At 42.8% G+C, this 25,009-nt stretch overlaps 4 protein-coding genes across 4 annotated transcripts; 2 read left to right on the top strand and 2 right to left on the bottom strand.

The window, feature by feature from the left end:
• The first annotated feature begins 6,127 nt into the window (after window positions 1-6,127).
• On the top strand, window positions 6,128-6,946 carry LOC116996082 (histone H4). Its single transcript, XM_033059255.2, has one exon. It carries the CDS (start codon window positions 6,144-6,146, stop codon window positions 6,453-6,455), a length of 312 nt encoding a protein of 103 aa, XP_032915146.1. The 5' UTR covers window positions 6,128-6,143; the 3' UTR covers window positions 6,456-6,946.
• Window positions 6,947-7,923: 977 nt separating this feature from the next.
• LOC116996057 (histone H3) lies at window positions 7,924-8,396 on the top strand. Its single transcript, XM_033059229.2, has one exon. The coding sequence runs from the start codon at window positions 7,924-7,926 to the stop codon at window positions 8,332-8,334; it is 411 nt and encodes a 136-aa protein (XP_032915120.1). The 3' UTR covers window positions 8,335-8,396.
• A 4,845-nt stretch (window positions 8,397-13,241) lies between these two features.
• On the bottom strand, window positions 13,242-13,658 carry LOC116996095 (histone H3). The gene has a single exon (XM_033059267.1). It carries the CDS (start codon window positions 13,650-13,652, stop codon window positions 13,242-13,244), a length of 411 nt encoding a protein of 136 aa, XP_032915158.1. The 5' UTR covers window positions 13,653-13,658.
• A 1,083-nt stretch (window positions 13,659-14,741) lies between these two features.
• LOC116996084 (histone H4) lies at window positions 14,742-15,197 on the bottom strand. Its single transcript, XM_033059257.1, has one exon. It carries the CDS (start codon window positions 15,182-15,184, stop codon window positions 14,873-14,875), a length of 312 nt encoding a protein of 103 aa, XP_032915148.1. The 5' UTR covers window positions 15,185-15,197; the 3' UTR covers window positions 14,742-14,872.
• Between the last annotated feature and the right edge of the window lie 9,812 nt (window positions 15,198-25,009).

Raw genomic sequence — 25,009 nt, 5'->3', positions numbered from 1 at the left:
GTATCAACCTATAGCTCTGGTCTCTGGCAATTCTCCCATCTCGGTTTAAAGGATGTAGTGCACACTTCCCTTGGAAGTGGCTTATTGTGAGTATGAGGCGATCATGGCCTATGTGTAGGGATTCAGTTCGTTAATGAGCACAAAGCTCCAGCAAAGGTGATCTTTCACGTAAGAGATCACTTAAACATCTTAAGAAATTGTTCCACGCAATAGGAAAGCGTGCATGTGTGCACGAACACTGAATACACTGTGTATATAAGCTCCAGTGGTCACACTGTTCATTCAAGTAACACATCAAACCAAAAATTCCTGTTAAACTTGTAAAGCTGAGTTTGGTAGCATAGCATAGATACCTATTGGAAAAAGAGTCTGCAGTGCAAAGGGTGGTCTGGGAAAACTCATGCTGGGGGAATCTTTATGCCAACTGTACCACTGGCATATCAGTCAGTAACCCTAATTCATTTCTTCTCACCCACCTTTCCCCTCAGCGTGCCGTGTAGGTCCATCTCATCTCAGCTATGGGAGAGCTGTGCACAGTTTCAGACTAATTCTCCCTCAGAAACGGCTTATGTTGAATTACCAAGTCTCTGATGTGGTGTCTGATCACTGTGTGTCCCTCTGGACACCACATCACCTTCAGCAGGCTTCTCCTAGCTAGGAGGCAGGTTCCTATTCCGGACAAAAAAAGTTAATATCCTGAGAAAAACTCGGGATACTATTTTGCTATCATGGTTCAAATTTCTTGCTAAGCTACTGGACTGAGGTTTAATTCTGTGATTTATGATTGCAGTGAAGAGGGAACACATCTCACTCTCCTATGACATATTGTTTTGACAAATGATGATTAATTTCTTTACTCACACGTTAAGATGCCTCATGATACAGGCCGAAGAAAGAAAATACAGGAGCTCTGCTCAGTATTTTCTAAGGTGTGCTATGTGCTGGTGCTTGGTGTCTGGTTATACACTGAGAAAAGCCAAAAGGATACATACTTTATGATTAAATGCTAAGCTACTCCAAAATTAGAAGGAAGGGAAAAACAAAAACAAACAAAAAAGCCCAAAAACAACAACCAAACAAACAAAAATCCAAAACCAAAAACAACCACCCAAGAGTTCAGTATTACAATTTATTACAAGGAAGACCTGCATTAATTTGTTTTCTCTTCCATAAGGTCAGCTGTTTATTTCACAGAAGATACTTACTTAGTAAATGTCAATATCAAAAGTCTGTGATGTTCCAATAATGGCAAATGAACCACTGAGTTAATTAAAGGTCTACATGTCAAGAATTCTGTTTCAGTTACTTCCCTCAGAATAACAAATCACTTTCTACTGATGAACACTTTATGATGGGGTTACAAAATTTTTAATCAGCATTAGTCTCTACAAAGCCTAATTACCTGTCAAATTACCACAAAAGCAAGTTAATTCCAAACATACATTTTTTCCTATCTTTCTTATTTCTTAGTGGGTTATATTATTCCCATACTTCTTGTGTATCTCTATGTCTTTTATGGCAGTCATTGTCAGGTGGAAGAGTTTATTCTGCATGGCTTTATCATGTCTTTGAAAAACAATTTAAAAAGTCTCCGTTAGGGATTCAGTTCTTAAAAAATATTAATTTATTAAGAAATCTTTTATGTTTGATAGAGACAATTAGAAGCTAGACTTTCATATAAAGGAAGCTCTGTTAGTTCAGGCACAAAGATGTTTAAAATTTGTGCTGGAAAAGGTGTTGATAAGACAGTTTTAGTTATTGTTGAGCAGTTCTTACACCCACCCAAGGCCTTTCTGCTTCTCACACCACCTCACCCATGAGGATCCAGGTGTGCACAAGGAGCTGGGAGGGGATGCAGCAAGGACAGCTGAGCCCAATTGACTGAAGGAGGATAATCCAAATCATACAGTTTCATGAACAGCAGATGAAGCTGGGGGGAAGAAAAAAGGATGGGAGTATTCTGGTGATTGATTTTATCTTCCCAAGTCACCACTGTGCACAACAGGGCGCTGCTCTTCTGGAAGTGACTGAACACCTGCCCACCCATGGGAAGTGATGAATCAATTGCTGGTTTTCTTCTGTTTCCATGGCTTTTGCTTCACCAGTTAAACTGTCTTTATCTCAAGCCACAAAGTTTTTCTCTTCTCTGATTTTCTCCCCCATCTCTGGGATGAGTGAGGGAGCAGCTGCATGGTGCTTAGTTGCTGGCTGGGATTAAACCATCACAGCTGAATAAAGTGGAAAAAAAATCCTTCCTATTATCCTGGGAGAAATAAATTGTAAAATGTAAGTTATGTACATTTCAAGACTAAGTATGCACGTTCTCAAAGGAAGGAGCTCAGTGATGAAACACCTGAAATGTATGGGCACGAAGCTGAGGACAGCCAGAGTGGAGTCTGGAAGAGTGCAACATAAATAGCATTAATACCAGACCTGTTCTCTCCTGCTTGCCTGTCAGTACAGATTTGAACCAGCTTGAATTTGGGTAAGGAACCACTTTTCAACCTTTGAAGTAGTAAGATTCCACAGAAGAATTTTTCTTACTCAAGTTTGTTTTTTTTTTTTTTTTTTTTTAAATATCTAGATCACAATGCATCCAGTGTACTGCTGGACACAGGGTTACCAGATACTTTTTTCTGTGGGAATTTGAGATCTCTCCTCTACATAATATGTTGTGAAATCATAATGAAGGCATAGGGTGACTCCTCCTGGGATCCCTATTCACTCTTCAGATTCATTTTTGGACAATTATTTCTAGATTTGGAGATGTTGCATTTTCAGTTTCATTTTGCTGATCGTGTTTTTTGAACTCTTTGCATTTCCATTCCCATATGAGTTTTGTTCATCAGTCCTGCATGAGCTGCTGAGACATCAGTGAAACGTCAGTGACTGCAGGATTCTTTTTTCAATGATTTCAGGATTGGGCTGCCAGCAGCTGTGGAAAAATTGAAATGTAAGAAATTAATAAAAGGATTATGGCTTATATCAAATATTGAAACTTGTTCTAGTAAAAGAAGTCCCTACCTACAGCACAGAGATGTGAGATAACAACCAAGGGCTGAGGCAAGGTCTGTAGCTCACAGACCTTGGCCTGCATTGTACCTCCTATGTTATCTGGGCACACAGAGAGATGCATTGTTGATATCAAGAGAGAATGAGTTGAAGGGGGAGCTCCTATGGAGACAGGATGGTCACTTTGGCTTGGAAGAACAGCAGAAATGGAACAAGGTCATGATCTGAACTTTGAAAGACACATGGCCAAAAAAATAACTTTGGCCTGATAAAGTCAGTTATATATTAAATTCCACATTACTGAATGTGCTAATAACTTGTACAAACTATGTGCTACCACATGTATGACTATATTACTCAATTCTCCACCTAGATCATGCCACCTGTAAGAGGGAGAGTGGGATAAGATTATGCTGTATATAGGAGGGCAGAAATTCAGCCTGTTTGGTAGGAAGACAAAAAGACCTTGGAGAGTCAACAGGTTACTCTCCCTCCTCCCAGCTGGGCAGGCCTCCTTGGTAAGCTTCTTCACATAATAATAACAACAACAACAACAATAATAATAATATCTGGATTAACACAACATTATTGTTTTTGTTGGAGCTCTATCATAGTGCATTTAGCACTGGCAGTTCTGAATTTGTAGTTCTGTTACTTCAATAAACTTCACTGTTCTCCAGTCTGTTGTTACAGAAGTTCCTATTGAATGCAGCTAGGTCTATGGAGCTGTAATTGTTAAACTGTACTATTTGTGAATTTGTGCTCATGCTTCTTATTTGACACTACCAGGGTTACAGTGCTGAATTTTCAGGAATCAGAAATTAAGGCAGCTGCGCCCAGCCCCTTTGATCTCTGAGGACCAGCTGGAATGCAAGGGTGTTCATTTTCTGACAAGTTTATGTACTTTTAATGGAACACAGAAGTTAGTCTGTATGTTGTTGAAATGTCTCTTCTAACTGAAATTATTAAATGGATCTTAAGTTAGTGTTCAATTTTATCAGACCTCACAGAAGATAATATTTGATTTATAATTTAGAATCAGCTGTGAGCGAAGAAGATCAGGAACTCAGCTTGCTCCCCTTTATTAGTGTCTGTCATGAGTTAAGAAACTAATGCTATGAACAAGCAGGTATTTATTATTTCTTTAATAATCCTTTTCCAAATGGTTTCTGTTATTTTGCAAAGCAAACAGACAGCAAGAGACAGAGGAAATTATAGGTAGTCACAAATTCTTGGGTAGAAGCAACTCATTATGCAGCAGGATTTATATTATGAGGCTTTACCTTCATTTTATTCCATTAGGAAAAAAAAAAAAGGCAGAAAGAAAGAAAAGCTGAGCTTTTCAGAACTGGACAATTATCACAAGTTGCTTAGGTATGTGATTTGCCCAGGGAAGACCTGTGATAAAGTCAGTCCCAGAGGTCTGGTTGACTAGACTGAAAATCTGGATTTTTATAGCAGAGTGAGTTTAGGGAGCTCTGCAGCAGGTAGTGCTAAACTGCCCTGTTGGAAATTCGCTGAAGACTTGTCTGTGTAGTCAGAGAGTGAAAAAACAGCTGCAAGCATGGCACCAAGTGTATGGATACTAGTGCAGGCCATACCGACCTTAGTCCCATAATCTCCTGGAAGTGACATAAAAACTGACTGCAGAGTGCCCAGTTTCTTCTGATAGCCTGAGCTCCTGCAGCAGTCCAGTCATGGTCCCTGAAATTCCCTCCCTGAAAGGAGCAAACGGCCTTAGGAAAGATAACACCATGACCTGAGGCATCCCCCCTGCATCCCACAGTATCTCCATAGCCCAGATGAGAATTCGATCAAGTTCCTTGTGGAACAGAGCCTTTGTTAGATGTTTGAAATGTTAGGATATCTTTCAGGGTTTTGGTATTTGTCTTGCCTTATTTGGGATTCCTTTGGGCCCATGTGAAAAGAACGTGCATGAACATGTGACAGATCCCATTGTTGTCATTTATCAGTGAGAGACGGGCCGTTGAACACTGATTTCTCTGCTAAGTGCAACATATTTATCTGTAGTATATGGGAAGATAAATTGATCATTGTTCAATCTTTTGTTGTATCCTCATGAAAGCCTTCATTACATGAAGCTGTCCAGCCAGTAGGAAAAAAAACCCTATCAAGCAATCAAAAAACATCCATGAGAGGGCGTCAAACACTCAATATAGGAAACTTTTATCGTTCCAGATAATTTTCAGGTAGAAAACGGTTAACCGAATAATTTTTGCTAAAAACTGCTTGATTTCAACAGCAAAATCTCAGAATATTTTCCTCCGCTGAAGACAGCAAACCCAGAATTAATAAATACGCGAGAAATGCAAAACCGCTCCTATTTTAAATCACTTTATTTTTAGAGCATTTTTAGCCATGATCTTGTCTATGCCACCACTGCATTGGAAAACGCTGTAAAAGTATTCGTCCAAAAGAATATTTTTACCTTAAAACACAAAAGTGGAACACGTAAAATCTCGGCTAGCATACCTGTAATTCTAAATTCACCTTGAGTTAACATTGAGAGATGGCGGGAAATTAAGATGTGAAAAAAAACCGAGGACGGGTAGAATTTCTCAGAAACACGATTGGACAAAATTTGCTGCAAGATTATCCATTTTTTATAATAGTGCAGTAACTGTACAAACAGAAAAGCCGCAAAGGAGAATCCCTACAAGCGAAACTGAAATACATAAATCATACATTTTTGAAAATAACAAATCAGAACATAATTTAGATGAATCCATAAATGTGGTGACTTTCTATGAAGGAGCTTTTTCTTCTAAATGATCACGAGATACATAAGCTTTAAAAATACATTAATAATTATAAAAAACAGACGCGCCGTCCTTGCTATCTGAAGCACAAGAAAGGAACCAGAAAAGCGACAGAGGCGACAGAGACACCGAAACCGCTGTACCCGGGGAAGGGAATTGAATACAAAACCAGAAATTTTCGGCTTGGGGGTTGCGCGGTAGAGAGAGAGAAAACGGCGGGAGCCACATAGAGGCTCCGCCCCCTTTTCTCCAGTCTTCAACCAGGTCGGATTTCACTGTATAAATAACGTGGTGCGGGCGGCGCTGCCTCACAGCAGCAGCGGCAGCAGCAGCGGCAGCAGCAGCGCAATCATGTCTGGTCGGGGCAAAGGCGGTAAGGGGCTCGGCAAGGGCGGCGCCAAGCGCCACCGCAAGGTGCTGCGCGACAACATCCAGGGCATCACCAAGCCGGCCATCCGCCGCCTGGCTCGGCGCGGCGGCGTCAAGCGCATCTCGGGGCTCATCTACGAGGAGACGCGCGGTGTGCTCAAGGTGTTCCTGGAGAACGTGATCCGTGACGCCGTCACCTACACGGAGCACGCCAAGAGGAAGACGGTCACGGCCATGGACGTGGTCTACGCCCTCAAGCGCCAGGGTCGCACTCTCTACGGCTTTGGTGGTTAAAGCTCTGTTCTCCTGTCAAAGCATCGGACAAACGCCCAAAGGCTCTTCTAAGAGCCACCCATTTTTTCCTTTAAAAGAGCTGTTTTCCGGGCAGCAACTATGTCGTTGCATAATTTAACTAAACTTGTTGAAGTACAGCTGCTAAAGCTGTGTGTACTTGCCGAACGTGTAAATTTTTTGTTAACGGCGAATTCGTTTTTGCTGTACAAGGTGGGGGGGGGGTTTGTGTTCCGACTTTTATAAAAATCAGTTTAAAAGCTCTGGAATGACGTTTTTTTCGTGTTCGCCCATTTAAACAACAGCTAAAATGTTACTTTGTGTCCTTACTAGTTTCGTATTATGCTGCGTGTAACAAATTCGAACAAATTGTTCTTTTACGGGAAAATCAATGTTGCTTCGAGATGAATATTTTCTTTCTGATTCTTCTATTCCCTCTCCCCCACACAATTGTCTATGATTCTTTTACTTATAAAATAAAAGAGTAAATCTTCCACAGTTTTCTAGTGATGATTTGGGGGGGTTAGTGGGAAGGGAAGGGAAGGGGAGGGGAGGGGAAGGGAGTAGTTGGGAAGGGGAAGGGCTAGGAGGGGATGGGAGGGGGCAATAAAAGCAAATTGGAAACCTAGAAGGTTTTAATAATTTTAACTTTGTAGAAGATCTCTGAAAAACATTTGGAAATTGCAAATAATTGTATCAATGAATATATGTAGGCACGTTTGGTTTTCTTACACATTCGTGAGCAGGGAAAAATTAAACAGGAAACCAGTACCTATTCCTTTTCAATCAATTTCATCCCCCCCCCCCCCAAAAAAAAAACCTAAAAAGTTCATGGCCTGAGTGTTACCACTATCACGATGTTGCCCGATGTGTAAAGCTTCTCATTAAGAACTTGCTGGCAAAATTGAAACACGAAAACCGAGGAGAAAGTAGCCTTAAAAATTATTTCAACCACTACAGCTTGTTAAATACTTATCATAGCTACAAATTTGTGTTTCTGTATTTTTTTGAGTGCCTCTGATTCAAGGTACAAGCCTGTCTATCCTTTGTGTCTTTGGGAATAACGTGCTTATTCATGTAAGGAGCTGAAAGAACCTTTTCCTTCTTTTGTAATCGGCCCGTCATTTCCAAAAAGCAAAGCCAAACACAACAAAGATACAAAGTAAGAAAAACAAAGTGCAAATAACTGCTGAATTTAGGCTCTACGCTGTTCACGATCCGTCAGGAGACTGGCAGAGATGCGGAGCCGGGAAAGCACAAGGGACGCGAGCACTGGGTCCGAAATTCCCGGCCCGGGTCAGGCTCTGGAGCCGCAAGGAGCGCGCGCGGTCGCGCTGAGATCGCACGGCAGCCAATGAGAGCGCGCTCCTTGTGGCCAATCAGCGACGCCGCAGCTCTATAAATGCCGGCGATCCACGCAGTGCTTCGCTCAGTTCGTGCTCTCCGTTGGAGGTTCTGGCGGTGTTTTGCGATGGCCCGTACGAAGCAGACCGCGCGTAAATCCACGGGCGGGAAGGCGCCCCGCAAGCAGCTGGCCACCAAGGCTGCCCGCAAGAGCGCGCCGGCCACGGGCGGCGTCAAGAAGCCGCACCGCTACCGGCCCGGCACGGTGGCGCTGCGCGAGATCCGGCGCTACCAGAAGTCCACGGAGCTGCTGATCCGCAAGCTGCCCTTCCAGCGCCTGGTGCGCGAGATCGCGCAGGACTTCAAGACCGACCTGCGCTTCCAGAGCTCGGCCGTCATGGCGCTGCAGGAGGCCAGCGAGGCCTACCTGGTGGGGCTCTTCGAGGACACCAACCTGTGCGCCATCCACGCCAAGCGCGTCACCATCATGCCCAAGGACATCCAGCTGGCCCGCCGCATCCGCGGGGAGCGCGCCTGAGTCTCCTGTTTCAGGCCACATAAACCCAAAGGCTCTTTTAAGAGCCACTACGTTTTCACTAAAAAGAGTTGCAATGCTGTTTAATTGTTTTTGTTTTAAATTCTTGCCGCGTGTTTTACCAAGTAAAACAGCAATAAGTGCTTTGTGAAAGCTCAATGGGGGCAGGAGACAAACCGGGTGGGAGAGATGCGAGATGATTCCATACGTTAAGGGAGGATGATTAGAGAGCCTCAGGCAGGATAGTGGAGTTTACATCACTGTGACTGATAAATGTGTAGCGGCTTTGAGGAGAATAGTGGGGGCGGTGTAGGCGGCTGACACGGATATTGCTGGGTCTGGAGTGGACCCATGCTCAGAAAAGCTGCACCTTAAACCCTGGCTGGTTCAAACCAATCGCAGAAACTTCCTAAGTTACCGCCGTGTGTTACTGCCGAATTTACCTAACACGTTGCCTTAAGGGAGCTGCTGCCTTGCTCCAACAATTTTTAACAGCAGGAACAACATCCTTCTCAACAAATCAGTTTGGATTATCTCAGGTATGATATATATTGTTGTATCTGGTCTCAAAACAATGCACAGCCATGCTAATGACACAAGGTGCATGAGGCTTCTTGCAGCACAGAAAAATGACTGAAAAGGCCAAGAAACTGATTCAAAAGTACTGTAGAGAGGAATAACTTACCAAACTTCCAGATTTGCTGACATACTATTACAAAACTGGGGGAGGAAAAGGTGTAGATGGGATCTCTTTTCATTTGGTCAGTTGTTGGTTTTTGTTTTGTTTGTTTTTGTAGACGGTTCTTTTCGTATAAATTTTATAAAATCCATGGAGCAAAAATTTATGTATTCTTCCACTAATAAGAGTAAAAGCGTTTGTCTTTGAACTTGCATTTCTCTGATAGTGATCACCATTTCTGATGTATGTTGAGTTGTCATTTCTGCAGCCAGTTCTTTAGGATTCTTCATGAGTTGCTGAAAGGACAGATAGATACACCTGCATTTTTCAACCTTCTGGAGACCTAACTTTGAATTCTTACCATGAGACAAGGTTAAACTAACAAGCATCTGAAATCAAAATAGGAAGTTAAAAATTAAACCTTGAATTTATTAATAGCTGAAGTTTTTCCAGTCGTTTTTGGAACCATCTCCCTTTCTTTTCTCTTCTTTTCACATCTGGTAGTTGGGATGCAGTAGTTCTGAGGACTGGAGAGCACTTGAAGGCTGCTGGTAGAAGGCAGAGTGGCCTCCTGTTGTCGTTAGAGGTTTCTGGGCACTAGTTGCCTGCTTGGAGATGCTGTGCTGCAGACCCCATCTGTCAGAGACAGCACTTGTGTGGTTGGGATAAGAAAATAGAAAGACTTGCTGAGTGTAGCCATCAGGCAGCATGATGATTTGTTTGGGGTGTTCTGCTTCTTATCTCTCTCTTTATTTTCTCCCTTCTTTTTTCTTCCTCACACATAAAACCCTCTGAATTAATTTATTGATCGTCATGGCCTGATTTTGGAACAAGGTTGGAATGGAAGCAGAGTTGTATATTGTAACATGATGAAGATTTCTCCTTGTCTTGATTAAGCGGCATGATGTTATAAGAAACTTTCAGTTAACAGCCTGGGGAGAGAAGGAAATATTTCAGTAGGCCATAAAAGTCCCATGTTTTCTTAAAAGTGAGAGAAAAGAGTAAACACAAGGATAACCTCAGTCTTTCTTTCTTCCTTCTGCTTCAGATGCAACAGAGCATACTCAGCACTAATTAGGAAAAATAAACAAATCAAGAAACTCTGTACTATTTCTAACAAGTAGCACCATGGCACTGCTGTTAGATTCTACCCAGTCCCTTTTAGGAATTTTACTGGATATCACTGGTGTACGACCTGAGAACACAGAGAAGTTATTAACAATTTACCAGTCCTAATGAATGATTTCCTCATTCAATTTTGAGAGCAGATTCCACAGACAGGTAAGGGAAGGCTCTTCTGGATGTGCACAGTTAGCAGGCACCAGTGACCCCTGCCTCTTTATTTACAATTGTAACACTTCCAAGGTTTTAGCCCTTTTAAGACTTTAACTGACCTTGAGTTTGGGTCTAGTTATGAAGTTTAAGTAATAAAGTAGGCAGATGTATTGTTAATTTTAATATTATAATAATGTACAGTAATTTCACGAATACAAGCCGCACCAATTTGACCAAAATTTTGGTGGAAACCCAGAAGTGCGGCTAATATTCCGGGGCGGCTAATCTATTAACAAAATTCTAAAAGCTGCCAACACGGAAGTGAGAGCCCGCGGCAGCCCCAAGCCAAGCTGGAGCCCGGCCGGCCCCGGCAGAGGTGGGAAAGCCTGGCAGAGGCGGGGCCAGCAGTGTCGGGGGCGGGCGGCAGAGCCTGAGCCAGCAGGGCGGGGGAGCCCGGGAGAACTGGGGCTAGCAGTGCAGGGGAGCATGGCAGAAGCAGGAAGGCCGGCGGGTGGGGCTGCCTGGCAGCGGGGGAAGCCCAGCATAATCGGGGCCAGCAGCGTGGGGGAGCCCGGCGGTGCGGGGGCCTGCAGTGCCGGCCAGGGCGAGGAAACGCGGCGGCGGTGCAGACGGGAGGGGGCGGCTGGCGAGCCTGGTGGCGGCGGCGGCAGCCCTGCCGGCGGGGCGAGCGAAAGCGGCGCTCGCGAAAGCGCCGCCCGGCGAGCCGCGAACCGCGAGCCGCGAACCGCGAGCCGCGAAAGCGCCGCCGCGAGCCGCGAACCGCGAACCGCGAGCCGCGAACCGCGAGCCGCGAAAGCGCCGCCGCGAGCCGCGAAAGCGCCGCGGGGCGGGCGCGGCGCTCGCGAGGCGCGGCGCGGGGCGAGCGAAAGCGGCAGCGGGGCGGACGGCGAGCCCGGCGGCGGCAGCCCTGCCAGCCGGGCGAGCGAACGCGGCAGCGGGGCGGTGCTGACGGGAGAGGGGGGCCAGTGAGCCCGGCGGCGGCGGCAGCACCACCCGGCCAGCCCCGCCGAGCCGTGGCGCTGAGCTGGGCCACCCGGCCCCGTCGGCAACCATGAGCGGGCCGAGCCTGCCTGGCCCCGCCCCGAGCCAGTAAAGCCCGCTATGCCGCGATCCTGTTACTAATTGGCCAATTTGTGAAAGCTGCGCACGGATTCTCGCGACGAACGAAAGTGCGGCTAATATTCGGGGTGCGGCTTATCTATTGACAAAGACAGCAACATTGTCGAGGCACCGGGGGTGCGGCTTATAATCCGTGCGGCTTGTATTCGTGAAACTACTGTAGTTTTTTTTTAATTACACTTAGGCACAGTCTGTGTACTCTTCCAGCAGGAGCACTGCCACTGTCTAAATTCTCACCCTTTACTCTGCAAGTGGTGATGTATAAATGAAAGAATAAAAGATAATAGAACCGTTTCAAGTAAAAGAGACAGAGTGATCATTTAGTTCCAGCTGTGGAACACTTTCTGGTTTTTTTAGACACTCTATAATATTGGAACTGCGGAAAAACATGCCAGATGGTGCTGAAGCAGAGGGGAGCCAGAAAGATTGATAGATCTGAAAAGAATTAACATTTGTGAATGGAAAAAGAGCACATGAAGGTGTGTATACAGGTATGTAACATTTACATATATGTGTTTATAGGTACTCTCATAGCTGTATCAGTATGCTATGAATGTTTCTTGTCTATACCATATTTACCTTGTGTGTATTGTTTAAAAAAAACCTAAAAAACAACAACAACAAACATTTGAAACCTCTTACAGGGCTCGCCACATGCTATACTCAATCACTCGAATTTTAATTTCACAACAATATGGCTGGTAACATTTACAGAAGGGTGTTGGACAGGCTGGAGTCCAATGTCAAGGAGAGGAAAAGTTGTGACAGTGAAGAAGAATAATCAGTAGAAATCTCAGTGCTTTATTTGTGGATTTGTAGAAAACTTGACCTCTCTAAAATACTAAAACAGGGACAGTCTGTGAGACTTGGCATAACCAAAAATTGAACTACAGGCCAACTGGAATTTTCTGACTAAAAAGGTTTATCGAATCTACTAAATTCTGCTAAGTCTTGCCCTTTGATCTCCCTGTGCATGTTCTTCTACTGACTCAGTTTTCTTGTCATAAAATACAAAACATTTGTCTTTAACTCTCAAAACAGTATTTCCTACAGGTCTGCCATTGGCTAAATCTGCCAAGCCTTGACAGCCACTTTCTTTTCCTCAGCTGATATGGTCCCGAACAGAAGACACACAACATTCTCTGTGAAACTGTTCTCCGTGTATTGGGGAAATAGAGAGGTGACGTGTTGGAAACAAGCACAGGATTTTCTTTGCATTTCCAGGTTCTCCTGAGTCATCTTCTCCAACCTGTCCTGTCCTAACACACACACACACACACATAAAAATCCAAATTAAATGATTGAAATTCCTAAGTAAAAGCAACTAGAGTATAATAATAAAAAAGATGTTGGAAAATTTGATGTTTTTCAATGCTAAATCACGCCATATCTTCCACAATGATTTAAAGTGAAACATCGAATATTCCAAATAGACTATTTTACGTTCTGTAATCTAAAAGGGAAAGGGGGAAGAGGGGCAGGGAAAAGCAAGGATTCTGTCCTAGTAGGATATTTGTCATTTACTGTATCTGAACACTTCTTTGCTTTGTGCAGTTTACTTTCTGTATAATTGAGGGGAATTTTCAAGCACCGCATTAAAGGAGCACCCAAAACTCCGTCAACAAGGAAGCAGCAAGACAAATACTTGGAATTACTGGCATGCTTGCATCGGATTTACAATAACTTTAAAGAACGTCAGAATCCCTGTCTCATAATTGTAAGGAAGGCAGTGTTTCAACTCTCTTGTGTAATGTAGTGGCTCTTAAAAGAGCCTTTAGGGTATGGGAAAATTACTTGAGGAGCTGCGGCAGGAGACTCAGGCGCGCTCCCCGCGGATGCGGCGGGCCAGCTGGATGTCCTTGGGCATGATGGTGACGCGCTTGGCGTGGATGGCGCACAGGTTGGTGTCCTCGAAGAGCCCCACCAGGTAGGCCTCGCTGGCCTCCTGCAGCGCCATGACGGCCGAGCTCTGGAAGCGCAGGTCGGTCTTGAAGTCCTGCGCGATCTCGCGCACCAGGCGCTGGAAGGGCAGCTTGCGGATCAGCAGCTCCGTGGACTTCTGGTAGCGCCGGATCTCGCGCAGCGCCACCGTGCCGGGCCGGTAGCGGTGCGGCTTCTTGACACCGCCCGTGGCCGGCGCGCTCTTGCGGGCAGCCTTGGTGGCCAGCTGCTTGCGGGGCGCCTTCCCGCCCGTGGATTTACGCGCGGTCTGCTTCGTACGGGCCATCGCTCAAAGAACACCCAGCGATCTCCTGACACCGGAGTGAAGAAATAAGAGCGCGGCCCGCCGAGGCTGCTTTTATAGAGGGTTCGCGCTCTCTGATTGGCTGCTGGGAATGCGCCGCTCTCATTGGTTGGATTCAAATTCGAAAAGCCCGCCTGGATTGCGCGCGCTCTCCCCAACGGCTGCCGGCTCTGAGCTCCCCCACCCCCTTCCCCGCTTTTGTTTTACGGGTGATTTCTTTTTTAGCAATTTTCACAGTGTCCCTCAAAAAATGAGACCTTTACGGAGAAATGTTCATACGGGAAATGAGAACTTGCAAATTACTCCGAGCTGAATGCATAATCTTTCCCCTTTAATTCACTTTATTCTTTTTCCCAAATAGGAATCTTGTATTTTGGGGCTTGGATTTTCACTACTATGGGGTGCGTGGCGTGGGGTTGTGTATTGTGATTAAAGCTTTGGTTGGAGAGGTTGGGTTCCACTTAGGGCAACTTTTATCTGGTGGCGTAAATGTTTCGGGGCCAAAATTAATTGCAAATGCACGTTTTCTAATCTAAGAGGGAGAGCTTTCAAATTACTGAATCCTTGAGCATTCTAAGAATCATTAGGCTGCTGCTGGAGTACATCAAGGCATAAGCTGAGTTTTCCTTTTTCCTCACCGTATATGTAATATTTCCCTACCCGAGGTAGCTGTGCTTGGAGCCCGATCGCAGAAGGGCTTTCAGGGGAAACACAGGGGCAGCACAAACAATGGGCAATTCCCTACCCACATTTAGAGGACAAAGGGCAACGTTAAGAAGGGACCGAGCAGCTGATACCTCTCTCACTTCGCATTATAGGAGACGTAAATAGATATATACTCCTACTATTTACGTAGTGGGGGGCAAAATCCCTCCCGCAGATGAAAAGCCCGCAGGGAGACACCGAACTACATTTAGATCTCTTTGTTGTTTACAACTTTCTTAGATCAACAGCATCACGTGTTCCACAATCTTGACTAATAATGCTTTTAGCGTCTTAGCAGCAAAATTATATTTTACTTACTAAATCTTTAAAGTGTCTAACAGAATTTATAGAGCAATATACGAACAATTGTGAGTTTCACCCTTTAAAGACATAAATGTTTCAGGTCAAAGCGACACAGCTCTTTTTTAGCTTAAGTGGGCGGCTCTTAAAAGAGCCTTTGGGTCTTTTGTCGTGGTGGCCGATAGGAGCACAAATCTTTAGCCGCCAAAGCCGTAGAGAGTGCGACCCTGGCGCTTGAGGGCGTAGACCACGTCCATGGCCGTGACCGTCTTCCTCTTGGCGTGCTCCGTGTAGGTGACGGCGTCGCGGATCACGTTCTCCAGGAACACCTTGAGCACACCGCGCGTCTCCTCGTAGATGAGCCCCGAGATGCGCTTGACGCCGCCGCGCCGAGCCAGGCGGCGGATGGCCGGCTTGGTGATGCCCTGGATGTTGTCGCGCAGCACCTTGCGGTGGCGCTTAGCGCCGCCCTTGCCGAGCCCCTTGCCACCTTTGCCCCGACCAGACATGATTGCGCTGCTGCTGCCGCTGCTGCTGTGAGCCAGCGCCGCCCGTGCCGTGGTTTTTATACGGTGAAATCCGACCTTGTTGAGGACTGCAAAGCGGAGGCGGGGTTCCCGCCAATTTTCCCTGGCTGCGTCACTCATGACGAAACAATGATCGTTCTTTCCATTTAGGATGCTCTAAGGTCTGACGAGTAAACCGAAGAGTAAACCGCCTCCACGAAAAAATTCCACCGACGTACGTGTTCACAGAGTTGGAAAGCTTCCTCCCACTTAGATTTCTATAAGCCGTTTCCCATGTGCATGTGCATATTAATTATTTTTTCACTGGTAGGGGTTGGTGTGAATTATTTCAAATTCCTGTCATTTTCATATTATTAATTTTTACTTTCGGTTATTTTGTATTCAAAGTGCTATAAACCTTGGTTTATAGAATATTTAATCATTTGACACCTCTTAGTAGCTTTAAATAATTTTCCACAATGTTTAATTATATAGTTTTCTTTATTTTGCTATACCACTCCCATTTCTTAAATATCCGAATTTTACATCAGCAGCTTTTTGTCTGTAAACATATATAAACCAGAAAGTGGAATGGAATTGTTTTTTATAATATTAAAATTATACTAGTTTGTGACTTCTGGTAATTTTGCTCATTTTGAATTACTGCACTAGGGTAAGTTTTTGGGTCCTAATTTTTTACCAAATGTCCTTTACTATAAGTATAGACTGAAATTTCTGCTCCTTGATTAGTAATAAAATCACTCCTTAGTATAGATTAGGATTTTCAAGCTTTGTGTGTGTGTGTTTGTGTGTGTGTGCACATAAATACTGGAAACAAAAGATATTCTAAATTATCTTCTGTGAAAGTCAGAAGTGGTCTTTGTCTTAGGATGTTCCAAAGGTGATAATGTAAAAATACCCTGGACTGGTAAAACTGGAAAAAAAGGATACATTAATAATATTACTTTTCTCATGTCCTTTTATGTATTAAATGTAAACATAATTTCTACATACTCTTTTAAAATTGTAACATCTCAAAAAATAATTCATTATATTTTACTAGATTTCAGGGATTGAATTTAGGTCAACATTAGTAAAAAAAATGTTGTTAGATTTATTTTAAAGATATATATGAAGAAAATTCTGGAAATACAATAGTAGTTTTAAACTAATAGTTTTGAATTTAGAGTAGGTATTGGATCAGGTTTTATATTCCTTATGTTCCACCCACTGGCATCTGGTTCTTCTTTCTCTTTTCAAATTATTGTCTGTCAGTCTTAAAGGAAGAATGGAAATGCAGTATGACCTCTGTGAATGAGAGCAGGTTGTACAGATCCCTGCTTTTCCCTGTATTCGTGCTCTTGTGATCTGCCATGCTGAAAAGATCGATCTCATCTGGAGGAAAGAAATAAATTCTTCCCTTGTACTGAAAACCTGAGCACTTTTGAGGGACCAATGCATTCCCACAAGAGAGGAGAGCTCAGAGGAGAAGGGCAAAACCACAAGGAGCTGGAGGAATAACGCACTGTGAGGAAACCTGGGGAATTACTGCACTGTAAAGCAAACTGCACTTATTTCATCATCAGGGACACTGAAGGGTTACCATGGTTCTAGACAAGAGAGCTGCTCCAGCGAATCATCAGATTTCTTCAGATGATTAACAAAGAATAATGTTTTCCTGAGTGAGCCGGATGAAAATGTGGGGTGGGGAGGATGGGCCATGTACATATGAACCAGCCCAATATAACTTGTGAAAACCGGAGAACAAAAAGAAAAGTTTCGAGATAGCAACAGGCTTGAGATGACCAACCAACATATTCCTTCAGAGGGACTGAGCATGGGAGGCAGCATTGATATTGAGCATATAGACACCAGTAAAAAGAATTTAATTTCTACAGTGATTCAAGTGTATATTGCAGATGCTTTATTATGATTGCCTGTAATTTCAGTAGTGTCCTTCTGCTAATTAAAAATACGATGTAACACTGAATACACTCATCAGGAAAATTTTAAATGAAACATTAAACACTCCTGACACAATATCTGAAAGAACCTGGATGGAGAGTATTCAACTCCTACAGCATGGAGATGGGATCATCTGGTACCTGCCTTTGTAAACTTCACAAGATCTGACTTCTTTGGCAGGTCTTAAACCACTAAATCTACCCCAGTGGTCTTTGTGCTCCGTTTCTCCGTCCCACATACCCCACCCTCTTTTCAGCAAGTAAGCTGTGCTAGAAAGCCATGCTTACTAAAATAGAGTAGACCAGCACATCATTTTGGTAACAAATTTTTTAAGCACACAAAGCTCTGATTTTAAGACTAAGGCACAAAAGTCAATAACTGCATGTTTGGATTTACCATTTGGAAGGAATCTTCTGGCAGTAGCATAGGTGCAGAAATGCTTTATATTGTCCAAGCAAAAGTAGCAAATATCACAAATCTAATTTCATGACTGGTACACTAATAAATAATTTAGTATTTCCCTGCTAATTCAGAGAGTCAGAGGTGGAGTGACCCATTCTCATCTTTTTATTTAACCACTCCAGCTGGTCAGAGATATGAGAGTCTGGGCTGTAGCCCAGGTTTGGGCTGTTTCCAACTTCCTTGCTGCCAAATTCAGAAACTACGCAGGGATTGATAAATCAAGAAAAGACTTCTGTCATGGTCCAGCATCTTAGGCTGCACCTTTGAGGATGCAGTGTACCATTCACAGAGTGGCTTACAGAGCAGATGACCCACAGAGAGGTAAAATCTTCCAAAAACTGTCTGGTGGGCATGTTGTCTGAGTGAGGAAGGCTTGCATGGCCTCACCCCCATCACTCCATGCACAAGCTGAAATCTTGCAGCTCACTAAACATCTGGTACAGCAAGTATAGCTGAATAGGTACAGTAAAAAAGGCAGGAGCAATTCCTAGATCAGGTTTGGGGTGCTGGGAACTTAATGAAATACTCAGTTCTTCACATTAAACTTCTATAGGATATGGCAGAGAAGGGACAGGGTCCCCCTGTACAGTGGGGCAAGGACAACAATGTGCAGCAAATTCTGGCCATGGCTATTCTGGGCTTCTCTGAGGAAGACACCAAAGAGTGCACTAACAAGTGCTCCAGGGTGGCCTGTGGAGCTCTGAGCTCAGTAGCCCACCATGCAAATCTGCTTCTGCATTGTGTTGGAGACACAGCAAACAGAAATGCAGCTACTCAGCAACCCCAGCTGACATGGATGCTCAGGAGCTTTGCTTCTCTCAAATCCTTTCTCTACTTTCTAAATTACCATTTGAAACAGCACAGGTCTCATGATGCACTGTCCCTTGATTAAGCTAGAAAGAAGAATCCAGAAAGAATTGTAAGCACCACATTTTTTGCACAGCTGGCACTGAGCAGCTCCTCTTGTCACCTGGGCTCGTGCAGAGCTGGTCTGGGCAGAAGGTTTTGCAACTGAACTCTACCAACCCTTATAGAATTGTAAGTACTTAAAAGCAGCTGAAGTACTGCCTTGTCCAAATTGTCTCTCTAAGGCATAGTATTCCAAATCTAATGTGAGCATTTCTGTAGGAATTTATTGAATATTGTCTGGAGGAAGACAACTTCGAAAAATGGTGATATGCCTTGTGCGAGTGACTCCAGACACTGCTGCTGTGCTCGGTTTTTGCTACATCAGTACTTGGTTGGAAAACCAAAAAATTCCAGTTGACAACCCCAACCCTTACAGAGATTTATTCATGGTCATGCTCTGGACAAAGCAGCTTGTCTTTAAGGATACAGCAGTTAGGAAAGTCACCACGATGTCCAGGTCCTGTCCAGGTCAGACCAGTCATTAACTGGACTGTGCACTTCAAGAGAACCTGGCACTTCTCTTCGACAAACTGCACGAGATTTCTGTTGGCCCACACTTCAAGTTTATTAACATCTCTTTTGTCTGAAAGTATTAGTTTAGCCTTCTTCACTCAGTGTTACCCACATCCACTGTCTCATCACCCAGGTTGATCCAGAAAACACTAAATAATATCAGCCCTGGAGCTTTGTTTTGAACACCAGTTGTCTGCACATGCCAAGTTGTTAACTATAACCCTTTGACCCTCTGCTACAGACAATTTTCAAATATGCAAGAGCCTGCTGATCCTGCCTGTAGTCCCTCTGATCCCAAACAAGAACACTTGGGAGATGGTTCCAAAAATATCATAAAATGTCAAGTGTATTGCATACAGCATTCCTCTTTTGTCCACACAGATACTCTTTAATCAACAGTTCTCTGATAATTACCTATACCTAGTCATGAGCAATCTTTGTTCCTCTCCACCCATTATCATGTCAACAAAACCCATTTTATTTTTGAGATTTACTCAGTCACTGTTTCTTGGAGACTGCTGTCATCCCCTGTAAGGCTTTCTACTCCATATTAGAAGATATTTCCTTATTGCTAACTTGTTGCTAAGAACATCTGTTCCTGTATTTTCTACAATGCATTTTCTACAGTTTTCTGTAATAATGAAAAATCACTTCCTTTCCAATCATGTTTTAAGTATTTAAGAAGAAACTTTAGTTTTTCAGCATTTTGTCTCAGTCAGAATATTTCGATAATACATGCTTTTTCATCAGGGAAGAATTTTTAGACATCTGACAGTCACTATTTCTCTCTTCTGTGAATCGACTTATTGTTCACATCTCATTACCTGAAATTTGGAACTAAAAACTAGGCCTAAAACTGCAAATAGGAGTATTCCTGACTACAGAGGAAGACCTTCACCTGTCTTATAGAAACAGGCACTGTGATCCTTTTCTACTGACAGACTGGTTTTGATTCATTACCAACACAGAACTATAATCTGAAGATCCAAACCTACTCAGGTGCTTGTCAGCTCCTGCTGACAGCAGCAGTTTTGCAGTATTTCTTAGTATTTGTAAAACTGATACAGTTTATTCCAGATGAAAAATCTAACACATCTTTGTCTCTTATCTGCCATTTTTCAATACATAAAATGCCCTCAACCATTTAAATTATTTTTCCTAGTTGATACTCACAACATTTGTATACAAGCTCTGTAGACCTTAATTCAGATCATAAATAAAATTATACCAGGCCTAGGGCTACAGTCCTAGGCTGTTTGAGACTGCAGTTTAATTTAATAGTTGACAAACATAAACATTTAAATACAAATTTCTTCCCCAGAAGAGCTGATGCTTCTACTAGACCAAATTTTCCTGATTATTGCTTTCATTTCTAGTACTTTTCTAAAATGAAACAAAATGAAACTGGGAGAAAACCTGTAGTGTATCAGCAAGTTCTAGGGAAACATTGCACCCTGTACTGAGACTCTTCCTAAAATAAATTTTGGAAAAAGTCTACTGAATATGGTTTTCATTTCTTCCTTTTTATCAGTTTTGAGCACTGTAAATTCTAATTTTTCTTCATATCCTCCCTGAAATTGTTTGACCTTGTAATTAATACAATTCAACACAATTAATTATCTCATCCACAGTGTGTGCTGAGTCTGTAACCTGAAAAATGCATTAATCTGTAACCAAAATTGTGATTTTGTACTCAGGTCATGGCCATACTCTTCAGATACCCAAAGAGTGAGAGAAGCTTCATAGGCTGGGTGCACAGCTGGGCCTGCAGCACATTGTCCCAGGGAAACTTTCAGCATCCCATTTCCCTCCACTCAGAATGAAGGGCTGGAATTACCTTTGATTTCTTAGGAAATGGCATCTAACAACATCCACATCCTGGGTCTCACTGAAGGGGTAGGACAGAGTTACTCTACACTGATGGCATCATTGCAATTTGTATTTCTGACTGAATCTGTATTTACTACTTCAGTCATAAAAAACCAAATTGACTCTGTTGTGCACCTGGAAGTATAGACAGCATGTCATATAGTTTCAAATACCACATTCCAGTTCTTTTCAGGCACTCTGTAGAAGTTACAGGTAGGGTTACATTTCCATATTTTTGCATGGAGATCCCTAAATTTCTTCATCCTTCTGCACTTATCTTCTTCCCCTTTTTCTTCAGCTGAAATCAATGCAAAGTTAGTTGATCTGGGGACTAAAGTAACACAGAATCCTGCTCATAACTGAGGTTCCTAAGCATACTAACACTACTACTATTCACAATAACTCTCGGTCCCATGGATGGATGGAGAGAAGTAAAATGTGGTTAGAAGAGGAACTGGATCCAAAGGCTTTCAGAAGGTGGCAGGAATATTTTTATGCTTTAGGCTCTCATTATATGAGGCAAAAAAGAAGATTTGGGGGGTCATTCATTAAAATGCACAGCCCTTTTTTGCTGCTTGGCAAAACTTTAGCAGTTATGGCAGAGGAGTCACTTCTTTGATCAGTCAGTCACCTTTTGATCACTCCAGACTGTAGGAATTTAAGTTTTGTTGAGACTCTAACTGGCCTTAACAAATTCTTCAGTCAATACAGCATGAGCACCGAGTCAATTCAGGGTTGTTCAAACTCATCTTGACAAGCCTTGAAATTAAGGACTGTGTGACAGGTTAAAGTGGTTTTTGAAGCTCTCTGTATTGCACTACCAAAATTTTAAAAGTCATGGGAGTATCATTTGGGGTTAATCTATACATAGGCTACAAAAATTAACCCAGAGTGGGACTGTGTGCAAAATGGTATTGAGGGAAATAATTGTTTCCCTCCACTCAGCACTGGTGAGAGAAACTGGAATGCTGTCTCCATTTCTGGCCTTCCCAGTGCAGCAGAAACATGAACAGAACTGGAGTGGGACCAGTGAAGGGCCCCAAAGATGATGAAGGGGCTGGAGCATCTCATGTGAGGAGTGTTCAGAAATCCTGTGAGGGGAGTAGAGGACACAGATCCAGTCTTCTCAGCACTGCCCAGGAAAGGAGGCAATGGACACAAACTGAAACACAGGAAGTTTTACTTAAACAAAAGAAATCATTTTTCAGAACATGCTCCCCTAGAGGTTTTAGTGTCCCCCTGCTCTATCTGATCCTTCTTTCAGCATGGCCAGGACCTACTGCATTAGGGGTTAGACTAAAACATGAGGTAGGTTTTTATTGATGTGATTGTCCTAATGTTGACATAACTGTCCATATATATTTGTTAGCTTAGTGGAAGTATAACTAAAAGGATACAGGCTTCTTTACTACTGAAAACTCTTTGACACCTCGAATCTTCCCTACATAAAAACTTTGCAGTTGCTGAATCAGTATTGTCAATTTAGTTTCAGCATGACAGAGACCTGACTAATAGCTTTTGACCTTGCTGTGGTGGTTTTATTAATATTGAAAGGGATTTCTTGAGCAACTGCAAAATTATTATTTGTGGATAAGACAGCATGCTTCAGTTAAAAGTTGACAATTTCTCTGTATTCTTAAAGTCCTAACTATAGTAATTGTAATTGAGTGTAGGCTTTTAGCTAAATTTGTCTAATCAGCTTATCTGGATTGCTCTCCTCCTGCAGTCTGAATGTCTTATTGGCCTTTATTTATCTAATGTTTTTCCTCCTTGAGAAGCTTCTCTCTCTCGACAAAAAGAAAAGTTAAATATTTTCTCTGCTATACATTTTTCGGAATTCTTACATTATGTGTGAACTATTTTTTGTTTTGAAGATCCCCGCATTAGAAAACATTCTGTCATTTTGTAGGTTCCTCTGTAATCTGCACTAGCACCTACACAGCTGAATAAGGAAGCCAGGGAATGTGTGTGATGGTGCAGGGGAATGAGGCCATGGTTTGGGTGCACATTTAAAGAAGGTGAAAAGTAGGTTTGAGTTCCTCAGTAAGAGATAAACAGAGACAACAACTGTACAGGGAAAGGAAATCATGGAGAATACAGAAAAATATCTGCTGTTTGATTAAGTATTGAATGAGTCACATTTAAATATTATCACTTCACAAACAATTTTTATTACCAGCTCACTCCCAAACATTTTTTTATTTTCAAGTAATTTTATTCCACACGAAGTAAATTTCTCTGGTTGAAATCTGTTCCCTAATCTACCACTGATTTGATACTTGATACTCCCTTTGCTTTGCCTTTTTTCTCTTATCAGTAAAACACCCAAGGCAATGTCAATGGTATTTGTAATGATCAGTCCCTACAATAGGAGAATTTTCATTGTGGTTCAGTGTTGCATTTAACAGCTATTTCCAGCAGTTCAAACTCGAAAATTACTCAAAGCTCCTGACAAGTTTGTTTTGCCCAAATAAGTAGAAAATATCGTTTCTTGGCCTAGGGTGTGGGAACAACCCCTAAAAAAACTTCCTCTTTTCACACCACCTCATATTTCTAAAGCATTTTTTTTTTTTTTTAAATTTACACACACACCAAAAAAAAAAAAAAAAAAAACACAAAAACAAAAATCGCTTTCTCCAGAAATGGATGGTGAGACCAGGAACATTTTGTCTTCTCAGAAGTAGGGCAGAGATAATTCTCCGCAGATAAGAGCCAGTGTGATGTTTAAGGAAAAGATACAATAAAGGATGCTGACACACAATGCCGGAGGCCAGCTGCCAACACTTCCAATGTCTCAGGCTACTAGGAAAAAGCAAAGGACTTCAGAAGTGGAACTAAAATAGGGAGCAGGGAACACACGGGTTTACAAGCATGCTTTGAAATACTTCAGATGACAATATTCTTCATATGCTTTCCTTACAAAAACAAAACTGAAGCAAACAAAGAAACAAACAAAAAAAAAAAATCCAGAAACTTTCCTGTGCCTTTAAAAATCACCATGGAGTGGGAACAGCAATCCTTATCTGCTGCAGGTGGAGTTCTGATGACTGCGCCACTTAAGGAACAAGATCTAAGATCTCCCACCACTTTCTATCTCGTGTCTTTATCTCTCACCTCCGGCCTGCTGATGGGGGAAGGGAAGGAAGCCTCCCCTCTCCTGATGGGCTGAGAACAGCTTTGCTAAAAGCAAGCTTGAAGGGAAACTTGCCCCAATGCGCGAATGTGAGTGAGGTGTGAAGAGGATGCACCCCTGGGGCTGCAGCTGCATTCTTGTCGGAGCAGCTGCTGTCCACTCCCAGTTTCTTGACCGGTTTCAAGTGTGATAAAGCAGTCACGGAGCTCCAGCACCAAATTGTCAAAGCTGCGGGGGATTAAAGCACATTTACCCTCGTGCAGTCTTTATTGTCTGAAAGATGTACATCACATTAAACAGACCCGGATAGATGACAACACTTCCCGGCTCTCTCGTATCACTTAGTCAGATTCCGCTTTATCTTTGTTCATCTAGGCTGGAAAATATGCATAATGCCCTCGTCCTACCACAACCGACTATTTTTTACCTCTTAAACACATTCATCTTGTTCATACGACTTGTCACACTGAACTATCAAAATCTGTGGCTACTGAGGATTTGGTGTAGTTGTTTATGTGGGATTAATGTCAGGATCACGAGAAGGATGGCAGAACTCACAGCACACTTCAATGTGCTTTTCATTCTGGTTTTTAATGTGGGTAACTGACAAGCCTAATTTTTTCCAATCTCCTCTTTCTGTTTCTCTCCTTCAAAGTATTTATTACCTCACCTGCATGCAAGCACAACGAAATAAAAATGGAAATTAAAAGGAACATGGAAGAGTCACAGTTTAATGTTTTCACTTGTAACTTTAATGTAGCTAATGTATCATTGTCATTTTAAGCTGTCACATTTAAATTAAAGCAGCTTGCTACCAAGTATAACTTTGTTGTGACTTCAACATTACGTGTATCAAAATACATGTCAGGGCCCTTGTAGCATACCTCATACCATCGTGAATCTCAAATTTCTCCAGGCTAGAAAAGATATTCCTTTATTGAAAATGGCCTCTGACATTTTGCACGATAAATTTTTAC

Source organism: Catharus ustulatus, chromosome 4 (genome assembly GCF_009819885.2).
Source record: "Catharus ustulatus isolate bCatUst1 chromosome 4, bCatUst1.pri.v2, whole genome shotgun sequence".
Classification (NCBI taxonomy): domain Eukaryota; kingdom Metazoa; phylum Chordata; class Aves; order Passeriformes; family Turdidae; genus Catharus; species Catharus ustulatus.
This window is presented reverse-complemented; position numbering and strand designations above follow the sequence as displayed.

Coding starts and splice junctions, on each gene's coding strand:
- LOC116996082 (XM_033059255.2), top strand. CDS start 6,144: ATGTCTGGTCGGGGCAAAGGCGGTAAGGGGCTCGGCAAGGGCGGCGCC.
- LOC116996084 (XM_033059257.1), bottom strand. CDS start 15,184: ATGTCTGGTCGGGGCAAAGGTGGCAAGGGGCTCGGCAAGGGCGGCGCT.
- LOC116996057 (XM_033059229.2), top strand. CDS start 7,924: ATGGCCCGTACGAAGCAGACCGCGCGTAAATCCACGGGCGGGAAGGCG.
- LOC116996095 (XM_033059267.1), bottom strand. CDS start 13,652: ATGGCCCGTACGAAGCAGACCGCGCGTAAATCCACGGGCGGGAAGGCG.